The 23,080-nt window shown below is 37.5% G+C and overlaps 1 protein-coding gene across 13 annotated transcripts in view; it reads right to left on the bottom strand.

Moving 5' to 3' along the window:
* The window catches only part of TRDN (triadin), a 242,223-nt gene that overhangs the window by 183,391 nt on the left and 35,752 nt on the right, over positions 1-23,080 (bottom strand). For 12 of the 13 annotated variants that reach the window (XM_052781181.1, XM_052781173.1, XM_052781170.1 and 9 more), the window contains 4 exons: positions 20,331-20,540; positions 13,769-13,810; positions 7,537-7,674; positions 5,620-5,646 (listed from right to left, as the gene is read on the bottom strand). In XM_052781181.1, coding sequence (XP_052637141.1) covers positions 5,620-5,646; positions 7,537-7,674; positions 13,769-13,810; positions 20,331-20,535 — 412 coding nt within the window. In that variant the 5' untranslated portion in view covers positions 20,536-20,540. The remainder of the gene's footprint in view (positions 1-5,619; positions 5,647-7,536; positions 7,675-13,768; positions 13,811-20,330; positions 20,541-23,080) is intronic. The other variant, XM_052781176.1, reaches the window with a different exon arrangement.

Below are 23,080 nucleotides of genomic sequence, written 5' to 3'. Positions count from 1 at the left end.
TGGGCTCATAGAAAGCGGTAGAGGGGTAACGGCCGTGCAAGAACTGTGTCCCTCTTGAATTCAGTGACACCAATGGCTCGGGGAGTCCCTGACTGGGGCAAATATCTAGAGTATGGAGAACTGTTTGGGGAAATTATCACTGTATTTTTAACAGTTCTTCTCTGTCCTGAGGCATTTGAACTGGTCACTCTTGGGCAGCAAGAGGGACTTCTGTCCCATCCACTGGGTGAGCTGCACTTTTGATCTGATCATATACAACTATTCTTATGTACTTAATAGATAAAAACAACCATCTGACACACATTATAAATTGCAGCACTAAAACCTTAAATATTTGTCCATATGTTTTTCCCTACCCTGTCTGAATATCCCGAACAGTTCTTTTTGGACTTATTGCTGGCTGGGGTTAAACCGCAACAAGGCCATAATACCAAACCCACTTTCAAATCCAAATTAGCAAATCACCTACCAGTCTTCTCTAAGCCGGTTGTTCCTACCTCTCCCCTTCCCGAGGCAAAGCTTTCGTAGATGTTTGCTTGATCACTTTCAAAAAGAGATATAGGAAATGATCGGGTCTGAGAACCTTTCCTTTTGGGAGCATTTTGTTTGTCGTTGTTAGTGCAGATTAATACCCAGATCTGAACAAACAAATAGTTTGTGCTGAGTAAATTCTGACAGTCTTAACCTTGGGTGGAGGGGGGGTTAATGGGTGTGAGCGTCTGGAGTCAGGTCTGGGGGACCTGCACCTTGGCCAGAGCTGCTGAGGGTAAGTCAGTGTAACCGACTCTACCCTTAGAAGTTGCCACGTCTTTTAAGAAAAGCATGATGTGTGTATCTTCAGCATATTAACAACCAGCCTAATGCTCAGGCAACAATATTCTCCTTTGTACTGAAGACAGAAGGATAAGGTTCTTTGCCGAAAAGTTTACTTGTAATTAACAAAATTTCTCGCAACCTTTAACAGAAATGTCTCTTGTTTGTGGCTTCTTGTTTCAATCTATGATTTCTTTACCCACATTTTTCTAAGAAAAAGTTTTATAGCCAAGTAAGGAGAACAGGATAATTTCGTATAACTATTGTATACATCTTTCTGCCTCATACATAGGCTAACTCACAGAAATTTAGAGATCCACCTCTACCTCAAGGAAATCAAGTTTATTTTGACTATTGGCATAGAATAATCTTGTGCCAATAAAAACCTATTTGGAAGCACAGAGATGGTTAATAGTGTCATGAGGGTGCTTTATTTCATACTCTGCTTTCTAAATTCATTGTACTTATTAAAATGAAAATTACTTACATAGTGAGTTACGTGTGTGTGTGTCTGTGTGCGTGAGAGGGAGAGAACAAGAGAAAGAGAAAGACAGAGAGAGGATTTAATCTAACCCCAAATATAAAATCAAGGAAGGACATCTTATGAAAACAATTTCCTCAGCTTCAAAGTATAAAGTAAAAAACCAAATAATTCTGACCTTGGAATCTTTTTCAAAGGTTTCCAGCAACTTACTCCTAAGGCCACATACCAGATTCATGCTTCCAAGCCAGAATGCATCGGCTGTTTTGAAGCAAAAGAAGATGCTACCTTAACATACAAAACTCACTGTGCACAGGTTGTCAGGTGTACCCTGGTTAGTTAAATGAGGAATCCATGCTCAGATTTTAAATTTTCAGTTACCCATATGTAAACTGGAATGAAGCTCCAGAACAGTTTAATAATGACATTTTTAGCCGTGGATGAGAATGCTGAAGTGTCTGCACTTGCTTATATTTTACAGATCATTATTTCCAATTTTGTGCACCAGGTTTCTCAGCTCTTTTCCAAACTCACAACTAATGCTAGTAATGTCCGCCAAAAAATAATAAATATTTCTCTCTTTTTCTATAACAATAACTTCTAGGAAAAAGAACCAAAATAGGAGAAAACATACAGCTGTCAAATAATTGAATTTGTCTCTAAACGTTAAACTAACCCTGAAAAAATGAACAAGATTATCAGTCATAACTATTGTTCTAGAAAGAAATGAAGCCAAAAACATATTAAGCCTGCAACAAACAGTTATTAGGCTTCTTACTACCTTTTGTGAAAATGCTCTGCAGTTTTAGCATGTTGAGAATACGCATTGTTAAAAACTGCAAAGTCCTCTACAGAATAATCTTTCACTACCTCCACTGAAGAACACTTTTTTTTTTCCAGACAATATCAAATGTTCACTCTTTTCCAATTATTAAAGATAAATATTAGTGATAAGACTTGGACTGGCAAAAATAATTGCAATAAAAAAGGCACTCAAGAGGCATTTTCATCCTTTCTAAAGGATTCTGAAACTGATATTAGTCCTGTTGCATGTGCAAGCCCATTGTCAGTACTTGTACTTTTATTATCTTTACTTTCAATTTACATCTCTAGGAAGGTGATCTTTGCTTTCTTTGGGTTCGTAATTATCATTCCGCTTTTCTCTTCTTCCTTCGTCACTACATAGTGTCCTTACTACTCCCCTTGAATTTTTTCCAATCCATAATTGTATTGTAGTACCAGCAACCTTCTTATTTTTTTCAGTTACTATATTCCATTATAAAGTAAATTTTCTGCTAACTTTTTAGCATTCATAATATCTGCTAAGCAAGAAAGCAAAAGAGTGAAGGCTTGTTCATACACCAAAAATAGGTATGGAGATTTTTCAAAAACTCTCTGCCTATTCCTGAATACCACAGTAACTGTGGGTTAGATCCAAAACAAATACTTAAAAATCAGGCATGGGAACCATAATGCACATTTCCAGAGAGAAATTTGAGAGAGGTTTCCTGTAAATATGTGCAAAAAGTCAAACTGTTCATCTTCTGGAGACAGCAGTAGTGTACTGCACCATCTCACTGGGTCATTTTTTTGTTTAGGGTGTTCAAATGCCACAAGCATAAGAGCCATCTAAAGAAAAAAAAAAGCTCACAAAGCTATAGATAATAGTGCTGTGCCGAGTGGACGGGGCTTTGATGCAGAAATGGTCCTTTACATGAAAACAGAGAATACTCCATAGCCTAAAAATTTGGTTCCGATTTTGTGGATCTAACTACTAACATTTTGATACCCAGAAAGTCTCAAAATTAATTTGTGTAGCTGGTCCTCCTTTGGGTCCAGCCCTAACTGCAGTCATATGGCAAAAATCACGATTGCAAAGTCTTGTTTTGGTTTAGAAAGCTTTTCTTCTGGAACTCTTATTTCTGGACCATGGACATGACAGCACACATTAGTTAGGAAAAGCTACTTGAAGAGATCTGCACCTTGTGCTCAGAGAAGCAGATTGTGATGTTTGTGAGTGCTACGAGCACGAGCTCGTCTGAGCCCTCACCTCCCAGGGCTTTGCCTTCCGCGCTCCTGAGCTTTAGCCTTGGGAGTGAATTTCACTGTCCCTAAGCAGAAAACCTGTTGACTAGACTTTATTACAGAGCTCTCAGAAAACTTCTATACAGGCTTAGACCCCAGCAGTTCAGCTCCTTGATGTTTACACAATTTTCAGAGAAGTCTGCAAAGAGGGACAGTGACAGCTCTGAGGAGCTCCCAGCTGCCTGTCACTGAGTGGACATCGCCATGCTCTGCGCTGGCATTTCCAAGGGACTTGGAATGGCATTTCCAAGGGACATGGTGGCTTCAGGCCACATATATTGTACTTCTGTAGCCCAGAAAGAGAGGTGACAAAATCAGGTATAGGCAAGGTCAGATCCTAGCTGCCAGGGTGAAATGGAGACCTCCAGTCATCTGGAGAAGATAAGAAGTTATTTGAGGATGCTGCTAAGTAAAAGCTTACGCCTATACCCAGAAAGGGCCTCAGACCACTTTATTCATCAGTCCTAGTCAAGAAACAGCTTTTCTGCAGGGAGACAATGATGGGACTCCTTATCCTCTGAAAGACGGAAGGAAAGACCTTGAGCACACATCCTCAAAGTGGAGGAAGTGGAAAAGCCCACTCAAAATCTGTTTTACTGCCCAGGCAGGTGAAGCGTGTTTGAATTTGGGCCTTTTCACATCTGTGTGGCTGAGTTATCCTGTGAGATACCAGCTCCAGAGGAATCACTAGCTCCTTGTCCATTTCCTTCACACCGAAGAGAGAAGACTTTCATTTCCCTCCAGAGCAGGGTTGTGAGCTTTGAATACTAACGAAAACATTTCAGGCTGGCAGTTAGATACTCAGCTCCTTGGATAGAGGACTTTTAGGTCCGAACAATCATCTCATCACTTCCACCTGACTAATTTAAGCCGCTTCCACCTTATTTCATGGCTTCTCTGAATTCTATTTTTACAGCCTAGTGTCCCAATGCAAAGTGTAAGGCATGACTTTGTCACCCATTTCCAAAGAAGGCAGCATTGCAATGTTGAGCATGGTGTTGTCCATAATGTTTTTATGGATCAAGCCTTCCCAGCGGTGAAGTATCTCCACAGTACTCCCAGCCTGGTCACCTACACTGGCCCACAGGGAGTAGACACCTCCCATCCCTGTACCCGGCATCCCTGCCAACAATGCTCTACAGCTTCAGACTCTTTGCATCCACTGTAAAATTAACAATGCGTTTCTCTCTTTGGGAGCAGAGAAAGGGCAATGCTGAACCTTTTGTGATTCTTACTGATGGAGTAAAGAGATGGAATGTTTTCCTACACTCTCTATAAGTTTTTTTCAGTCCTAACATGAAGGATCATCCACAGAAAGATGAATGGTCTTGGTCTTCAAGTCCATTAATTCCTTGGATGCCCTGTTGAGGCTGACAAAATGTGTCATTAAATAGAAGCCTGATCCAGTTCCAATTAACTTCAGAAAAAAATGGATTGTAATCTGAGCACCAACTGGGGTCATAGGTTCTTCAATATGGGCATTTACCTACAGAGAATTGGATGGATACCAAATTCAGATCACATAGGGCTGGTTACACATCTTCTGATTATCAAGCTGTGCTCAATTTGGAGAAAAAAACACCCTAGTTTTGGAAAAGTTTTACATCCTATCACCAATATCTCAAGCTTTCTAATACATTTTCATTTTGATTTAATAGAAGTTGAACTTAAGTTTTATGTTCCAGCATAACAATTTTAATGTCTGAAAAGATATATATTATAAATCCTACTTGCTTCACTTGTCTGCTTTAAAAAGTCAGTGATAACTAAGTAATTTTTTTCAGAAGATTCAGTAGTCCTTATTTTAGAGTTCTGCGTTGGCACAAGGTAAAATGCTTTTACAACGCCTCGCCATTATTTCTCACTAAATATCCTTTCTATATTATTATTTCTAAATATTATTTCTATCCACACATAGACGTAACTCATATTGGCACTAATAGGAGTCCCACATGCAAGGCAAGGGTACAGCTAATATTTCTGTAATTCTGTTGTTTTTTTATGAACATTTTTCAGATTTTTCTGGATAATAATAAAACAGTCAAGAATTCTCACAGAGCAGCAAACAGTACAGCAAGTATTACTACTCGAGTTTCTTATTTAATGAGTTTGTTAAAGCACAGCTTACAAGGTTAGTAGACTGACATGTAACTAATGACAGAATCTATATCACAGATATACTAGTTAATTCTTAAAATGGCTGCAAATATTTGCCCTCTATAGTAAGGCAACTGACCAACCTTTTTTCAGGGAAGGTTCCACTTCACCTAAACCAAGAGAAAAGAACAAATGTCAGAGAAGACATATCATCATAAAAAAAAAAAAAATCACATTTTTTCTCATGTTGGCTCATTTTAATTTAGAAAAAAAATATTCTTTATATGCTAAGTGGCAAGCACTCTATTCTGAGATTTGGGATTTTTTCATAACATATCTCTCTTGCCATAGAGGTTTTCCTGGGTCTAGGGTAGATAAATTCAATGTGCAGTAGTAACCAAGGAAACATCCAAATCTGCGTTTGTGCTTCTGAATGTCAACTTGTGACTACAATTTACAATTTGCTTGATTTTATGCACGTTTCCATGTTTTAAGGAAAGGCCTAGCAGTTCCATTTTAGCTCCAAATGATAAAATGTATATGCAGGTTAACAAGGTTGTAAACCTAGCAATGCTTCCAGTGAAATCCAAGGCAAAAAATACTCAATTCCAGTGGAACTATAGCGCTTGATTGCTGCAGTATGTTATTCCACCTCCACGTAGGACATGGAATTTAAAGGAGTTGGCCTGACTGACTGTGGTGAGTGTGCAGCCTGAGCTGCACTGACTGCAGCCCACGGTGGGCAGGGAGTTCCCGTGTATTTATTTTTTATGATAGAGTGCACTAAAGTTGCCTACTGCCTTTTCACACTCCTGGTAGATATTGATGAAATTCCACTTGGGCCAAAGGCTGGTAGGACTGAGGTTTCCAAACACTTAGTGAGCATTCAGATCTTGAATTTTTGTATGATGTCAGGTATTTTATGACCTTTCCTACTTGCATTAACACTTATGCTTTCAAGTATTTGAAAGCTTGCGGGTGCTTTGGGAGGTATGAAATGATAAAAATGAACACTGTTCAAATTTTAGCAAGCTCTCCATATTACACCTTTTCTGTTTCTCAGCCATATGAGAGACTGGCTTTCTGTTACTCGTAAATCATATCTCAGAATAGGATGCCCAGTTCACAGACTCGCATGTAGCAGCCTATCTATTAGTATTCATATATGGTGCTAATATAAAAAGCTCATGCAGGTGTTTAAAAGGTAGAAACTTGATAATATCTCAAGTGTATGAACAAATGGGTAGAAGTCAGTTTCAGCACATGTTGCTTTTTAATTATATTCTAGTATAACCAAATAGAATATAAAATAAACTACCGTGAAATGAAGATGTCACTCCTACACTCATCGCTTGTCAAAATGACCAATACGATGTGACACAATGATCCACTACTGCTCTGCTCATACCAGGGAACTACTTTTTTTATAACAGAAGGATAGTTATTTCCAAACTTGAAAGGCTGGCAATTTACTTTCATTTATCAGATAATGTCAGATGAAGAATGTTATTATAATGGCAGAACCATAATTTCTAGCAAACTGAATCATTTGCAGTATGCCATCCAAAATCCCCTTAGTTCAGCCAAAATGTTATTTTTTCTTTCCTTTTTTTTTTGTTTCAATATATTGTCCTGTCATCAATATATCAAATAAAAAAGTTCTAAGTTTCTTGGTCTATCTTGTATATTTACCGGAGTTCTTTAGATTCTTGCTGATTAAAAGAAAATAGCTATTGCCATTCTCTGAAGCAATATCCTGACGCATATTTTGGTTGTAGCTTTGAAGTCTTGTATAAATTAGTGCTCTTTACTTCAAGATGTACTAACAGTAATATTTAATTCTGACAGCTTTTCTGTAATGGTACATTAAACATGAGATGAAAGCTAACGAAGAGACCAATTTACTGATTAGAATAGCCAGTAGATGCTTTATTAGCAACAACGTTCACTTTTCATTTTGTTTGACCTTCTTGTCTGTGAGGTTAAAAGCTGAGTAAGCCAACATAATGCATGTAAAACAGCAGTTAGAGCAGTTACAGAATTCTTTACATTACAAATACCTTCATCACTGTCATCATCATCACTCCATACGATGTCAGACAGTAAAGAAATAAAGCCATAAAGCCAATCAGTGGATTCTTCCAATGTCTCATGAATGATTCTCAGTGGTTCTGTGCTGAGCTTGTTAACAGATCTTCCTGAGTGCAGAGTTTAAAACAAAAGCGGTTTGAAAAAAAACAAACCAAAACCTCCTTCAGTGGTTAAAGTTAATCTTCATTTTATACAGGACTAATTATACTACCTCCTTTAACAGAAACAAAGACTGTGAATGTTAATTTTTATTATTCAAGGGTTTGAGGACAGCTCTCCTTCCTGTGCAAGACTGGTATAAACTGTATGCTACTGTGTTTGCTGTTCGCAGAGTGATTAAGGACCCAGTGGGTAATTTAGCCTGATACTGCGCTCCAAGTTCTGGCTCTTCTTCTGAGGCATGGCTGGGCAAAGTATAAATATAGATTTGATTCTATCTCATATTCATCCTTTTAGATAATCTCTTTCTTTCACAGCCCAGTTTTTTTCTCTGGCTCAGGTCCTCTGCCTCTTGATGCCTGCTTAGGATTCACTGCCGTCTGTGTCCTACTCCACATGTCATCTCCCCCTGAGCCCCCTCCTTTACACCAGTCCGGGCTGAGGAAATTGCTGAGCCCTGGCTTAACCATACAGACAGGTGCCATCATTGCCACGGACTACATGTAAAGGGTGGGAAGAAGCAAGCTATGTATACTCGGGCCAAAATAAACCTTAGTCCAGGATGAAGGGGAATGTAAATCCAAATTGTGACACAGAGACAGCTACTTTCAAACACGTACTCTTGTGTATCTGGTTCTTCTCTCACCACTTTTTTAGAGTTTCTTTCACATACGCTTGTGCACCTCTGCATACTTGGCTAGTTCTGGTCTCACTGCTCCTGTAGGCAAGTAAGGTGGCAACCAAGGAAGGAGTGCAGTTTAATGTGCTCCACCTTCCTGGGACCGCTGATGGAAGGGAGGTCCCTGGTCCCCACCGCATCCACACCCAGGGAGAGCAACCACCAGTGGGTAATACAAGTATTCCCTTAAAGGCTTTTCCAACTGTGATTTCACCAGATTTCTCCCTGCCCTGTTTATGCCGACATACATAGTATTTCAGAGCAACTTTCCAGCCTCTGACAGAGTATTTCTTCTGACCTTTCTGTCCAGCAAACTTTTGTGTTCTTGAAATCTGTACCAAACACTGCTTAGGAAGAGGAACAACTCTCATCCTGTCTATGTTACTGTCCACTGCACTTGAAACGGCAGACTGAACGATGGCCCTATCTTTGTGAAGGTTTCCCACAAATGTAGACAGTCGAAGGTAGATCACAAATATGACTTTAGTCATTGGCCTAGTCTTGTTCCTAGGAGTTTCAATAGGAATATATACATTGAATTTAGCAGTATGAAGATGGAACCATATCGCTGTTTACCACTATCTTTCTGTATGCAAATATTTTAGTAGGAAGTTAAACACAAGTCTCTTCAGAACTACTTCTGGTTGCAGTGTTCTGACTCACAAGCCAAATCTTAGCAGTAATCAGAAGTAGTCTCACATGGACTTGCAGGTTACAAAAACAGGCAAAGTGCAGGCTTGAAGCAACTTCTTTGATGGCAGCAGTATGAACAGTCATTTTCTAAAAGTGCTGTAATGAAATATATGAGTAACTTTATTTGAAATATAAATGTATCGCTAAATAATTCCTTTTATTTCTAATTAATTAATTTGAAACAGAGAAGATCAGGCTGATTTTCTATTATTTTGCATCTGCTTATTAATAATGTAGACCAAAGAAATATTTCAGTTAATGTTTTCTTGAAGATTGTATTATATAGATATATGCTACTGAACAATCAGGCACATTAAATAAATTAATCGTGTGCCACAATGAAATGACATAATTACAAAGAAATATGCATGATCTCTTCATTTAGCGTACTATTGCGTGCACTATTGTATTCAGAAAGATTAAGTAGTATAACGGAATATTTACTTTGCTTAGCACAAGGCATTTATTTATTTTCATTGGCCTCACGCACTGAGATGTAGAGATTTTATTTTTTCAACTGATTTGCCACAAATGCTCTTCTCAAGTGTTTACCAGGAGAATTAATACCTCTATTTAGGCCATTAAAAAGTAAATCTGCAACCCAACCCCTGATGCCATTTGCACTTTCTTCTAAACTAGAGGTGCTAAGGAGTCCAAGTGGACCGACAGAATGGACATGGCCAGAGGGGTCTTAGCGAAACTGAGGTTTTGATTCACAAGCAGGGATGGTTTAACTTCGGACAGCTGCCTTGATTTCCACTCTGGCTACCCACCTACCCTTTACCCACTGGTTGCTTTGGTGCTCAGCTGCTTTTACAGCCATAGGCTTTTACAGCTGCAGGGACTACAGCTGTAAACTAAACAAGAATTGGTGTCAATTTATTTTAATATACCAGTCTATCAACTAGCAGTTCAAGAACTGCTTCATAGGTAGCAGAGCTGTCCCCCCAAGGCAGGCAAGGGAAACGCTCAGAGAAGAGCAAGATCAAGAGCAGAGGAAATTATTCCAACCACCCCAAGGCAAGCCATCTTTGCTGATGAATCAGAGCCCTCAACGTCATATCCTGGTCTTTAATTCATAACATCTTCACAGCGAACTATGAAAAGGGATTAGAAATCGTAAGTGTCCAGAGGCGAAAATCTCTAGTCATGCCTAAACTAACGGGCCCAAGTTGCAAATCCTGTTTAACATAAAAAGTTCAGAGGAATCATTTTGGGGCTGTGTAGAGGACACTTTAGTAGTATTTGCAAAATTAAATTTTGTATACAAACAGATAGTGTGACTTTCACTTGTGGTCTGATGCAGGTGACACAGGCCTGGAAAGTTGTCTCCTTGTGCATAGATATTCTGCTTAACTTCTGTTGTGTTTCCTACATTTTGAAAAAGTAGTGCTAACAGTAATCGTGTGTCCTAAAATGCTTAAGAACACCACACCATGTAAGGTTGAAGTGAAAATTACTACTGATCAAATCCATGCTTTTAGCTCTCCCCACAACTATGACAACAGCAAGTTCTTCCTTAGTAGAACAAAACACACAAGAAAGAAAGGAAATAAAGCAATTCAGGGGGTAATGAGTAGAGAGGAAGATGCCATTTGCCTCACACACATGCAAAGAAAGGTAACCATTTCCAGAGGATTTGCATACTCTTGCTTCAAGAGTGAAGCTGAGAGAATGCAGGTTTGCATAACAAATTTTGAGCTTGATATCGTGATGTAGTTTAGATTTTTTTTATTATTTACAGATGTCCAGCAAGGGTACAGTATGATGAATTTTTTTGGAATAGTCTTGGATTCAACACATTCAGACTGGATTAGCTGTTCTCTGCCTGACTTTTCATTTCTTGGCATACCTTAGAACACAGATTATTTTCAAACTAAGCTCACAATATACTTCTTTTGCTAGCATGTTATATAGCACGTAATATATAATTTATAACTGATCTATAACTATAAAGTATAATTAATATATGATATATCATATATCATCTATTGTGCTGGGAGTAGCAGGGGCAGGATCTTGAATTTAAACTGTAAAGAGCCTTTATGAATACAGAGTATTTCTCAGATAGAGACAGGCTGTGAAGTTCTACGTTTTGCTGAACTTGTAAACAGAGACTGAGCCAATTGTTCGTCTTAGATAATGTAGTAGAAAAATACTAAAGGTCTGTCGAAGGAGGAAGGAGGGGAAAGGAAGTGAGTGGTTACTCAGCAGGTTAAGCTCAGGGATGAAACATGCAATTAATATTGAAGAATTTTGTTGACAGTATGTAATTTCATTTAATCACAGTTTAAGTTCAGATTATCCTATCTAGCCAAAAGTATCTGAAAGCCAGGTGTTGAATTCCTGATGGTTTCTAGACTCCCTCAAAAGCCAATGCAGAAAGACATTGTGACCTTCAGAAGGCAAGTCTCTCGCTTTCCTCTGACATCTTTTTTAGAGTTATATGAATTAATTTCCAAAGATGCCCATCCCTTTCCATTGATTAGGAAGGAAAGGAAACCTGAAAAATTAGCATGGACATGACACCTTATTTTCATATGACTGAGGTACATGACATGGATCCTATTAGTGGTGCTGTTTCATATTTAAATCCTTCTTGTCACTTTGGCTAAGCACTTAGATTTGTAACTTTATATTCATAATTAATTCCAGGACAATATGACCATTCACTTCGATAAATTACTTGCATTCCAAAACAGCACGGGTACCACCAACAGTGCTCTGCTATAACATTTTGTTTTGTCATGGTCTTTTATTACTGGTACAGTATAAGAGATGTTTTTCCTTTCAGATCTATTTGTGCTGGCACTTTCACTGCTATGAGAATAATTCACAGGCTTGCCTTTTTTTTTTTTTTTTTTCAGTGGGAACTTCAAAATTTTAATTCCAGAACTTTCTGGCAAATGCTGAAATTTGGAAGTGTTAAAGCTGACAGAGCTTTAACAGTGGTTTTTGGAAATAGGAATTGATTAATCACATAGTATGATTTGTTGTATTGCCTCAAGCAAATTTGGTTATGTTTCATGGTCTGTGTCATTTATTCATGTGAAATGCACAACAAAAAGTGACTAATTGATTTATCTGTGCAAATCACTTCAGTCATTATTCCAGAGTCTTAATAACTCTGCCAGGAATGTAGTCTCCTATCAATCTTTTTTGCTTGTCAAATAGTTAAATATATACTCATAGTATAACCTATTTTAAAGTGTTGGTTTTTTTTTTTTAATGAATTGCAGTGAATTACTTAATAATTGTTGGATTTTCATCAATTACATATTTTGACTCTAGTGAATTGAATGCAATTAAATTACAAATGATAGTAATTATCTGGTGTAAAGATTGATCTATGAGATATAATCTGATTCATTGATACTGACAAGGTACAGCTGATGAAGACAGAGAATTTCTGTCATGTTTGATAAAATACAAAAGCCTAACACCAGTTTGTGATAAAAAAATATGTCCTAGCTTTAGTAAAATATTCTCTTATAAATGTAGACACCTGTATTTTAATTTGAAAGTTTATATATTTTTAAGGTTTCTTATTAGTAGCAGTAGTTTGTTCCTACTCTGTGGTCTTCTGAAGAGTAGTATTTAACATAGAAAACTCAATACACACATAAAGTCTTCCATTGTTAATATTCCAGTTTATCAGCATAGGTGTCCTTACGTCTTATCTTCCTTATTTCATAGACTGACATTCTTGTCATGCTTACAGCATTAAGCTTCAGGGCAAACTCTGGTGGGTATTGTTGAATCATAAGTATAAAAATAATTTAATTTTGAATTATAAGTATATTGAATTATAAGTATAAAAACAATGCCAAAGAAAACTCAGACTCAACATTACCCAGTAATTTCCATTTTATCGGTACTTAAATTGTAAATATGAAGACTACAGTCTGTAGTATAAAACTTCTCTGCCTCTTTCTAATATCAGCCTTAGCTAATTATATTGAGGTCAAGCCCATAGAGAAAACCTCACCTGAAAGTGGACAAAAGCACTTTACCCAAAATGCGAACAAAGTAGTTATAACTAGAATCTACTTGGTGAAATTTAGAAAGAAATTCACAAAGCATCAAGTAACGTCAGGTACTTTTGATATAGCCATGCACAGGGACAGCAATGTAGGTTTAGGATGGGCTTCACGTGGAATTTATGTGAATTGATTTGATATCAGCTGAAAGGCTTCTGCTTTGATGGACCAGACCCTAATTAGGTGGTGTCTTGTGAAACAGCCAGACATTTTATCTAAAATAATTCGGAGCTGTATTTTTTCTCATTCTAAGGATTCAATTCTCTGACTAAGAACACAGATCTTAACTTCCGATTAAAAAGGCAGTGCTGTTAAATAATTGTACGATGGCGTTTTTAAAGGCCATTTACGAGCGTAAAGTGAGCAGCCCTCAGCTCGCCACCATTTCCTGGGAATCTCCTGACCGAGGGCGTCTCTCAGCTGACAGATCTATTTCAAGCACGATGTGAAAAAAAATCAGGAGGAGGCTATTGCAATGAACGTTGCGGCCCCGGCCAGCCAGCGATGGGGTTAGCGGGGAAGCGGTGCTGCCGCGTCCTGGCACTTTGCTCGCGCCCATGCTTTGTTATCGCCGTCCAGCAGACCAGGCGCACGCGCGTATTCAGAACACTGCAGGCAGAACGTCTTTACCAGGTGGTAAACAGGGATCATCGCAATGTTGTGAATAGGAGGCTAGAGCGGATGGCAACAGGATGAACCCCAGAAAGGCCAGCAAAAAAAAGGAAGAAACACGGTTAGCGATAACGAACATCCTCAGCTGGCGCTTGGCTAAAGGAAGCAGTCAAGGAGTGAAGTGAGGAGCTATTTAATCTCTGTGGGGCTGCTGTTATGAAGCAGAAATTGGAGTTCATTAAAAAGAAAAACAATACGCTGTAGGTGTGAGATAATACAGTATGAATCAGAGCAATGTAAAAACACGGTTAAATATAGGCACAGGTATTTTCACAAGTTGCAAACATATTCTATTGCTGAAAAGAATACATTACATATAGTTGATTCTAGTTGAATTATTTCAATTTCTTCAACAGCAAATAACCAAAGAATTACATTACTGCAATTGTTACTGAAATGAATTACTGGGTTGGTTTGTTTGTTTAAAATTAGAAATTTCACAGACACCATTATGGGCTGGAAATTTGGTTTGTGTTTTGTATCCCATGAAGTGCATTTAAGCATGCAAGACTTATTTCTCTTCTTAGATCCTTCCCTATTCGAGTCCGTTTCTGAAATTTCATATTTTCAACTCCATGACCTCATGAGGTTTGATCTCTCACAATTTATCATCTGGTATATGCTAGACCATTTGGGATGAACACAGTACTAGCAGCACTGCAGTACTTCATAGACTGTCATTCTTTCCAGTATAAACTCATTTTCTAGGGGTTTATAACTCAGCTGTGAGATTTGCTGCAGAGTGAAACATGGGAAAGAAGATGTCATCTAGGCAGCCCTTCTTTAAACTGGAATTGGGTTTAAATCCCTTTAATTGTTTTTATCATAGTGGAAGACAGTGAAAAAAAGGTGTTTTGTAGGTTTTGGGTACATTAGTGGAAGTCCCATATAATTCAATTAAGAATTTCATGAAGAACTTTGAAATGGGTAAACTGTTTACTCGTGCTCTGGATTGACACCTGTAAAGACAGTAAAAATTGTATTTCAAAAGACTGTAGCACTGTTTTGATAAGTTCCAAGGTGAGCACAGCGAGGACCAACACCTTTTTGTTTACATCCCGCTCCTTTGTTCTGTGGGAGATTTGTTTAGGGTTTTGCATGTATGGAAAAGCTTTTACCAGTTATTTCCATTTGGTGACCCTGTGAAACACCTCTTGAACCAAGAGACAAAATTTTGTTCCATTAAGTTTGCCGGTGCTTTAAACTAAGCCAGAAGTTCATTCTTCTTCCTGAATAAGTGCAAAGGTATTATCAGTTTTAATACTGAAGGTTATACTGTTATAAAACACAAGAGTAAATATAGGTACACTCTTCTTTTTGCAATTCTTAAAAGTTTCCCGTGAGCACAAGCTCGGCACAATAACTACAGTGTGATGACATTCCACGAGAAAAATGGAGGTATATATTCCTAATAATGATTGCCTTAAAAAAAAAAAAAAAAAAAAGAAACCCAGTAGAATAGCTGTATTTTGCTGACTTCCACTTCTCTTAATGACGAAACAAACATTCTGCACCTAACAGGTTTTGCACCTTACAGGTTTGTCATGCAGGAGACTGGGGAAAAAAATGTCCATGTGTCGATTATAGGACAAGTTGTTTGGAGTCCTGTTCTTTACCTTCATGTGGTTTTTTTGTCCAAAATACAGATGTTCATGTGAATATATGGTTCCTTATTTTTTGTTTGTTTGTTTTCCTCTACTGGACATGTTAATAGGTCTATCTGTTATGTTAACTGACATGTTAATAGGTATAACCCCACAACAATTTGGCCAGATGTTTTCCCATTAACTTAAAAAGAAAACAAACAAACATTAAAGAAAACATCTGACTGGAATCCCTGGTGCTTCTTCTGGAGCTGGGAGCTCGGTGCCTCCATGCCCTGTTAAGTCCCCATTCCTGTCATTGACAGGCATTACCTCCACAGAGATCTGCCTTTGCTGCAGGTCTCTAAAAAGCCTCTCTATGGTTGAGCAAAATGAATTATCCACAACAAAAAGCCTGCTCTTTTTTCTTTTATTGAAGCAGTCACGATAAAATGGCAAGCTTATCGTGCTGTGTGTTTGTTCTATATTTTCACGTAGATTATTTTTCGGATAGTTTTGGATTTCATAGATTTGGAGAGGTTTCATTAGGTTTGATTTACTCTGGCCTTTAGGTGACTGGCTAAATCACTATCAATTTACTCTGAATATTGAACACTCTGGATCTGAAATTAGGGTGGTGTTAATTAGCTGTAATTGGTCACAGAGATGGCAGGGAATTCTGAACACTTTATTAGCCCATTAGCAAATGTGGATTCTTGGGCAATCAATCTTTAGGACTAAAATAATCTTAAATTATTTAGTTACATTTACCAATTAAAATATATAATCCAGTTATGTGTACAAGAAATGCGTGAAATACGTTCATGAATTATGAAGCCTATTAACAAGGTGTATTTTCTACAGAAAGGATGGTAGTAATAACAAACTGTTGCAAAGCACACATCAAACCACAACGAATCTTTTTCTGCATTTCTGAAAATACTGAGAATGTACAAGAGATCTTCCAATGCGGTATGCTACTTACTGCATATTCATACATGCTACGTACTGCATGAGATTCGTAGTTTCTTATCTCAGGCTTTTGTAATGCATGTCACCTCCATACCATGTTAGAAATATTGCAGTCATGTTTATAGTTGTACAACACAACATGATAGGAATGCAAGCTTTCATTTCTTTCCTCAAAGGAACGAACATAACACACTAAAGCGAAACACTGCAAAATTTAATTTCCTTCTTCTGGGTAGATAGAACAGGGGCGAATCTTTCAGCACTGGTCTAATTCTTGTCTCATGCTTTCCTCAAAATCCATTGCCAAAGCTGACTTGCAGATCCCATCTCTGTTCTTACCTCTGAACAAACTGACACATAACCACCAAGGAGGCACAGCTTTACACGTGCAACCCATAACATAAGGTCCTCCTGCAACATTTTATATCATAATTGGGACCGCCTGAATACTACAGAGTACTACAGAATTTACAGTAATCATGTTCTGGATGTGTAAAATAACACAAAATATATCTTAAATCTTTCTATGAGTGGAGCTTGAATTCATGTAATCTAACTTCAGCTACCTACAACCTAAGTGTTATCCTCCCTCAGCCTCCCTCAGTTCTAAAGGTTCCTTTTCAAGTACTGAATAAAGAGGGCCCACCCAAAAGTAATTTACCACATCTGTTTTAGGATGAAACCAAACACCTCATTTTCATATAGTTACTTCTGGGACAAATTTCATCTTATATAAATTGTCAAAATTCCCAAACTTGACAGTTTACTTCTAAAAGAACATGAAGCCGTAGTAATCAAGAAGCAAAATCTATGCGGTGGCACTCTAATCATAGAGGCAATATGAAGTTTACACTGATAAATTAAAAGAATGCATAGGAGCTAAAATACATATACCATTACTTTATGTCTTTTTGAAATTATTTGCCTTTAAGATAATGACAGCAAAACTGTTAATTGTTGAAATAAGAAAACAATGCTTGAGTTCAAGTCTAAAATACTTCCAACTCTGCTGATGTGTTGTCTTTCTACTGAACTCCACGAATCTCTGTATAATCTAGATAACTCATAATTTAGGGGATTCCACTTCCCGCATTAGCCAGAGGCTAGCAGCTCTGTAGAGTAATCAGGAGGACAAAATCCATGTACATTCCTCAGCCACAATTTCCAGCCTGCTTTTACTATGTCAACCCGCTCCTCTTTTCTGCTGCAGTCGGTCCTGTGCAGTACCGTCACTGCTAGCAGCTCTGCGATGGGGATGGTCATTTCTGGCACAGAAACATCGGGGAAGTCTCTGGTGGGAGCCCGTAGGTCAGAGTCCTTTGTCATCTTTGTAACCATCCTTCAAAAAGCTGCAGGCTGCTCCTAGGTCACCCCGCAGTTTCCTCTTCTCTAGACTAATCGAGTTCAGCTCTCTCAGCTGGCCTCATTCGTATGCTATGCATACTTTCTAAACTTGAACTTCATGGAACTTCAGGTAAAGAAATGGGAAAGAAATTGAATGCACTGACTTATGAAAGGCAAGTGTTATTTAAGGAAAAATACACTGAACATTCTGTGTTTTATAGATTAAAAAATATACAGCTGAATACAGTTTCTGTGGCATCTTTCATTTACATTTGAAAGCTAGGAAATTAATTTTAATCATGCTTGCAAAAATAAACTTACAGTCCTGCAAAAAACTATTCCCTTTTTCTATGCAGGTCTTGTTCAAAGAACAGTGTCAAACCCAAGAGAAAATATCACTGGGTTTTAGATTTAAAGGAGTCACTTAAAAATATGCTCCAAATTCTACTTTCACTACGAAAAGACAGCATTACCTCCACTGGAGGCAAAGGGCCAAACTGTCAGAGGGAGAAAATCATTCTAGTATCAATAACGTCAGCCAGGTGGTCCTATGTGAAGTCTTCAGCTATTTCCATGGAATTTTTATAAATCTGTGGGTTTGACCAGGAAAAATCAGACTGAGCAGGAACTCAGGAGTTGAAACCCAAGGGTCACGATAAGAGCTATGTAGCCATTGTTATATTTATGTGAATACAGAAAAAAGTCTAATAAGTCTTGGTCTGAAGGAGCACAGCACTTCCTTCTCTTAACATTTGACCACTGAGACCCAATTTAAATGTTGCCTTAATTAATCACTTAGGAACAGAAATATCTTCGGGAAGGAAATGAAACAAACTCATGAACTCAAAATACTAAAGTATCCTCTCTCAAAGATCTCCACAAAATATGAACACACCCTGCAGATTAAATTTTACATTATTTTATTTCTACAGCCTGGTCTGAAAATGTCAGTTTCCATCATCACTTGGGGGATTTAAGCTCATTTAACCAATACAACATGAACATCAGATTTCCATCTGCTTAGAAAGTTTCCTTCAGTCTCCAGTATGAATACAGATTCTCATTGCTTAGCATTACCCTGACTAGTAAGCATATCGAGCATGCATGAGCTGACAGCCAGTTCAGGAATTGCTTTGTTTAAGAGTTTAGTCTGAATTATGCCCTGGTTCTTGGCTGCTCATTGAAAACTTATACGGAACTTGACTGATTGATAGTTAATATGGAAAATTAAAAGCAGAAGATGGTGGTTTCCCTCTCTTGGTTTTTATCTGTGTTACAGCATTAAGCGTGTGGTGTCCAAACTAAAATCTGATGCCTGTTTTGGAAGGATTGCTCAAATGTAACTTTATGTTTCGCTGGGACTCAAGTGACTTCCTTCTGAAAACAAAGACAGATGAGAAGCAACAAATTTAAGAGAGGTTTGTAATATATTTTCTCCACATTTCAAGCTTCTGTGTCATCCATTGATCCAGGACTGGTTGGTTTCTTTCAAGATCTATGTCTCAAAAGCTTTTTAAGTAAATCTTGGGTCAATATTGATATATAGCAGGACAAAAATCTATGGATTTATCAGTAAACTAATAAAGTCAAGGAAATTAACTTTGAAACATGGACTCAATTTGTTTTGAATTAAAAGGCTGAAGTCTGAATTTCAATTCCTAGTTAATTAATGTGACAGATGTGATAACTTTAGAGCTGGAGTTCTTATTTAAGAAAGAAAAGGACCCTAATCATTTGTTTTCTGTTTCACATACATGTTTCCCAGTCATTACAGGCTGTTTACCTCACAAAAGTTTTAGTGCTGAAGTGGCTTGCTGAACGCTATGCACCCTTTACAAACATAAGTAGTCAGTTTATCTTATTTTTCATTATATATCATTGCCAGTTACAAGGCATAAAAATCAAGTAGCAGTGAGGTAATTTCTATTCCCCATTCCTTTCTTCCTGTTCCTCAACCACGATCACAGTCCTTGTACCACCCACTTCATTTTTATCTTTGCCCTCAGTAACCAATAAGTACCCCAAAACTTGATGTTGTTCAGTCAGTTTGCCGAGTTTTAAACTAGGCTGGAATTATTGCCTTCTTGAAGACAAGGGTGTGACTTAGCTAATATTAAGAATCTGGTCCTCTGTGCTTACGGGTTTTGAAGATGATTTTAGGGTTAGCATGTTTAGAAATGATCTTTTGCATTTTTCTTGTCATTGAACTATGTAAGCAGGTGTCAGAATACTCAAGGCAACTATGAAAGACTTTAAAATATATTTCAGAAAATGTGCATTAATAATTATTTTTATTTTTCTTGAAATAATTTTATATAGAAATTGCAAAACAGAAATCTGACCATACACGCTCATATACATATTATATTACTGTCAACATACACATTTTCCAGGATGAGGATGGGCTGCAAAATGGAGAGATTTAAATTATAAAGATGTATGAAGTGTAAACTAATATGTTCTGACATTTCTCACAATATCTCCTCTCTTGGTAAACTCAGCAGAGACACTGTGCTGCCTCCAAGAAGGTGAGAGACATGCATATTTACACAATACACACTCCCTAATAAATTTTTAAATTTTAATATACAAGATGTCAAACAGAATATGCTGAAGTTTACCTGCAAAGGCTTTGTAATCCACCAAGTCAAACATTACAATAGCTACTGCTGACCAGGTAACAATCAGAGCAACAACAAGAAGCCATGCTGCTGGTGAGCTGAACGTTGTCACGAGGTCTTCTGTAACTGATTTCTTGCCCGCTTTCATGGATGAGGAGGGAACGGATCCGTTCTTACCATTTATTATTGTCGTGGTTGTAGACATACGTCCTAGGCAAATAGGGAAAGCAGAGGAAACAGAATGTAACACTTGGAGCTTAAAAATCAAGAATATGAGTGTCGTTTTGAAATTGCTCTGTAATCAGAATATTTAAAATAAATATAAATATTGCATTATTAAAGACAGGCTCTTGTGCTTTCTGAAAGGATTTTTTCCTGAACTGGGGCCACTTTCAGTAAAGTTAATTTGGGAGCAAACGTGGTGAAATAGCCAAGACCAGCCTTTTTGATTATAATATGACATTTTTTAGTCTGTCATGAATAGCTACAGACCTAGGAGAGTGATTGATGAAAGCATAAAATATTATTACTCTCCAAAGGACAGTCTTGTTACAGGCTGTAGGCCAGATTCTCAGGTGATGTGATTAAGTGTACTTCCATCGACTGTAATGGAGCTAATGTGTCTATGCCACTCGAGGTTTGGCTAGAATTCTGCTGTCAAGGACACCTATCAGTGGCAATAGGAACGTATATACTCCATTTCATCTAACAGAAACACAATTGATTTACATGTCCAGTACCCTTACAAGTTGCGAAGAGGCTTGTAGCCGATTTTTAAACACCTGCCTTTGTGGCATTTTTCACTTAATGAAATAATCGCCTAAAAAACAAGAGTTACAGTGCCAGAGCAGACTTAATTCCAGAAAGCATAGGTCTGGTACTAGAAAGCTGGTACAAAGGTGAGTATGTACATTAGCTAAGTAAACAGTAGACACACATGAACTGTTTAATGGACAGTTAACAGTAGTGACTTAATCTACTTCTTCCTGGGGTATTAAGAAATGTTAATTCTGGACACAAACCAAAACTATGGTAACTGAAACCTGACCACATTGGAAAGTTCTCAAATTACTCTTCTTTGCAAAAGAAAGTGATAACCTAAACAATCTTGGTTGGTATTCGTTTTGCAGTATATACAATAACAAATAGTCAAAATATTCATAACTCCACAGTCAAAACCAGTAGAAGAGCACAGTATCTCCACTTAGCTTAGTTTACAATATTTGCTTGTATGCTACTGTTAAAATATTCAAAGACATATTACATATGTTCCTGGTCTGGTTGATGATACCAACTCTCCTAAATTAACGTCAGCGATTTCAGGGACCCTTGCCCACACAGAGGTCTGAAATTTCAAGGAATCAGGTGATGCCTGGTTTGCTCATACCTTTGCTTCTCACCCTGAGATCACCTATCTTCTGTCACAACTGATACCATCTATAAAGCTGATAATTTTCTAGGATGACATAGGCAAGGAAAGTGGCAGAGCTGCTCTATACGAAGATAAACAGATCTAGTTTCACTTTTCACACAGAAAATGGTAAATATGCATTTGGAAACTATCACTAGAGCTAAGGTACAAGGCTGTTGAAGACTTTCAGATATTTGCCATCACAATATGTATGGAGCCTCTATTTGAGAATCACTATATTGATATTCTTAAAGAAATAAGTGAAGAAAGGATTAGATCCTTGATATTACCCATAGACACATATGTTTATCCCTAAAAAAAAAAAAAGAGATGGCATAACTAGACTTCCAACCCTTCTACTAATGAATAATAGTTTTGTTTCTTTTTCTGTAGAAAGTGAGAACAATACTCTAAAGTGATACTGAAATGACCTTTATGGATCTCACATATATCTGTAGAACTGGGAAGGACAATTTTGGTTTTAGAGGTTCCCTAAATCTTAATCTGTCATATCAGTAGAGTGTTCTACTATTCTACATTTCTTCTGTTTATTATGTAGTGCATTGCATTTGTGTGTACTTCCCTTAGCTCTACCTTTTAAGCTTGCTTCTGCACAAGCATCCTGACACTGATCAGTGCCTTGCTTCAAGCCCCGGAAAGCTGTTCTGCCACACAGCAGTGTTGTGTAAGCAGAACAAGATTGGCATATTACATGTTTTTTGTTGCTTATTTGAAATTTAGTCTTATTTATAGAATGTTTATTCTGCTTATGAATAATGTCTATCTACTAGGATAGGATTTATACACTTTTTTTTTAATATTATAAACCCATCACTGCTTCCCTTTCTCCAAACATAAATTTTAGATCAAACATTTCACAGTAGGAAGAAAAATCTGCCAAGTGACAACTAGCAATAAACATCAGCTTCCTAAAGTCAAATTCAAAATCAATAGCATTTTGTTATCCTACTGCATACAAAATGCAAGTAATTTGTGCATGCAACAGGTCATAAATGACACATTATGCATTTTTTCCCTTGGGGATATCAGTCAGAGTTTATGATGTGTAAGAGAGAATGGAAAGGTACTGTCTCATCTTGACAAATCTGATTAGTACCACAGCATATCTCCAAGGACATACTAATGACAGATATTTGCAGTTATAATACAAGCAATTAAAACTCTGTGTGTGTATATAGATATAGGTTTATACGTATAATTACCATTCAAAGGATCATTCTTCTAGGTCTGTTGCTATATAAAAATAGTTTCTTCCTATTTAGTATACATAACTTTTCAAATTCAGACTGCTATGTGCCGCCTTTGGTGAAAGAAATAG

The sequence above is a fragment of the Harpia harpyja genome, chromosome 3 (assembly GCF_026419915.1).
Source record: "Harpia harpyja isolate bHarHar1 chromosome 3, bHarHar1 primary haplotype, whole genome shotgun sequence".
In the NCBI taxonomy this organism is placed as follows: domain Eukaryota; kingdom Metazoa; phylum Chordata; class Aves; order Accipitriformes; family Accipitridae; genus Harpia; species Harpia harpyja.
Note: the sequence above shows the minus strand (reverse complement) of the source record. Positions and strands in the feature narration are given on the sequence as shown.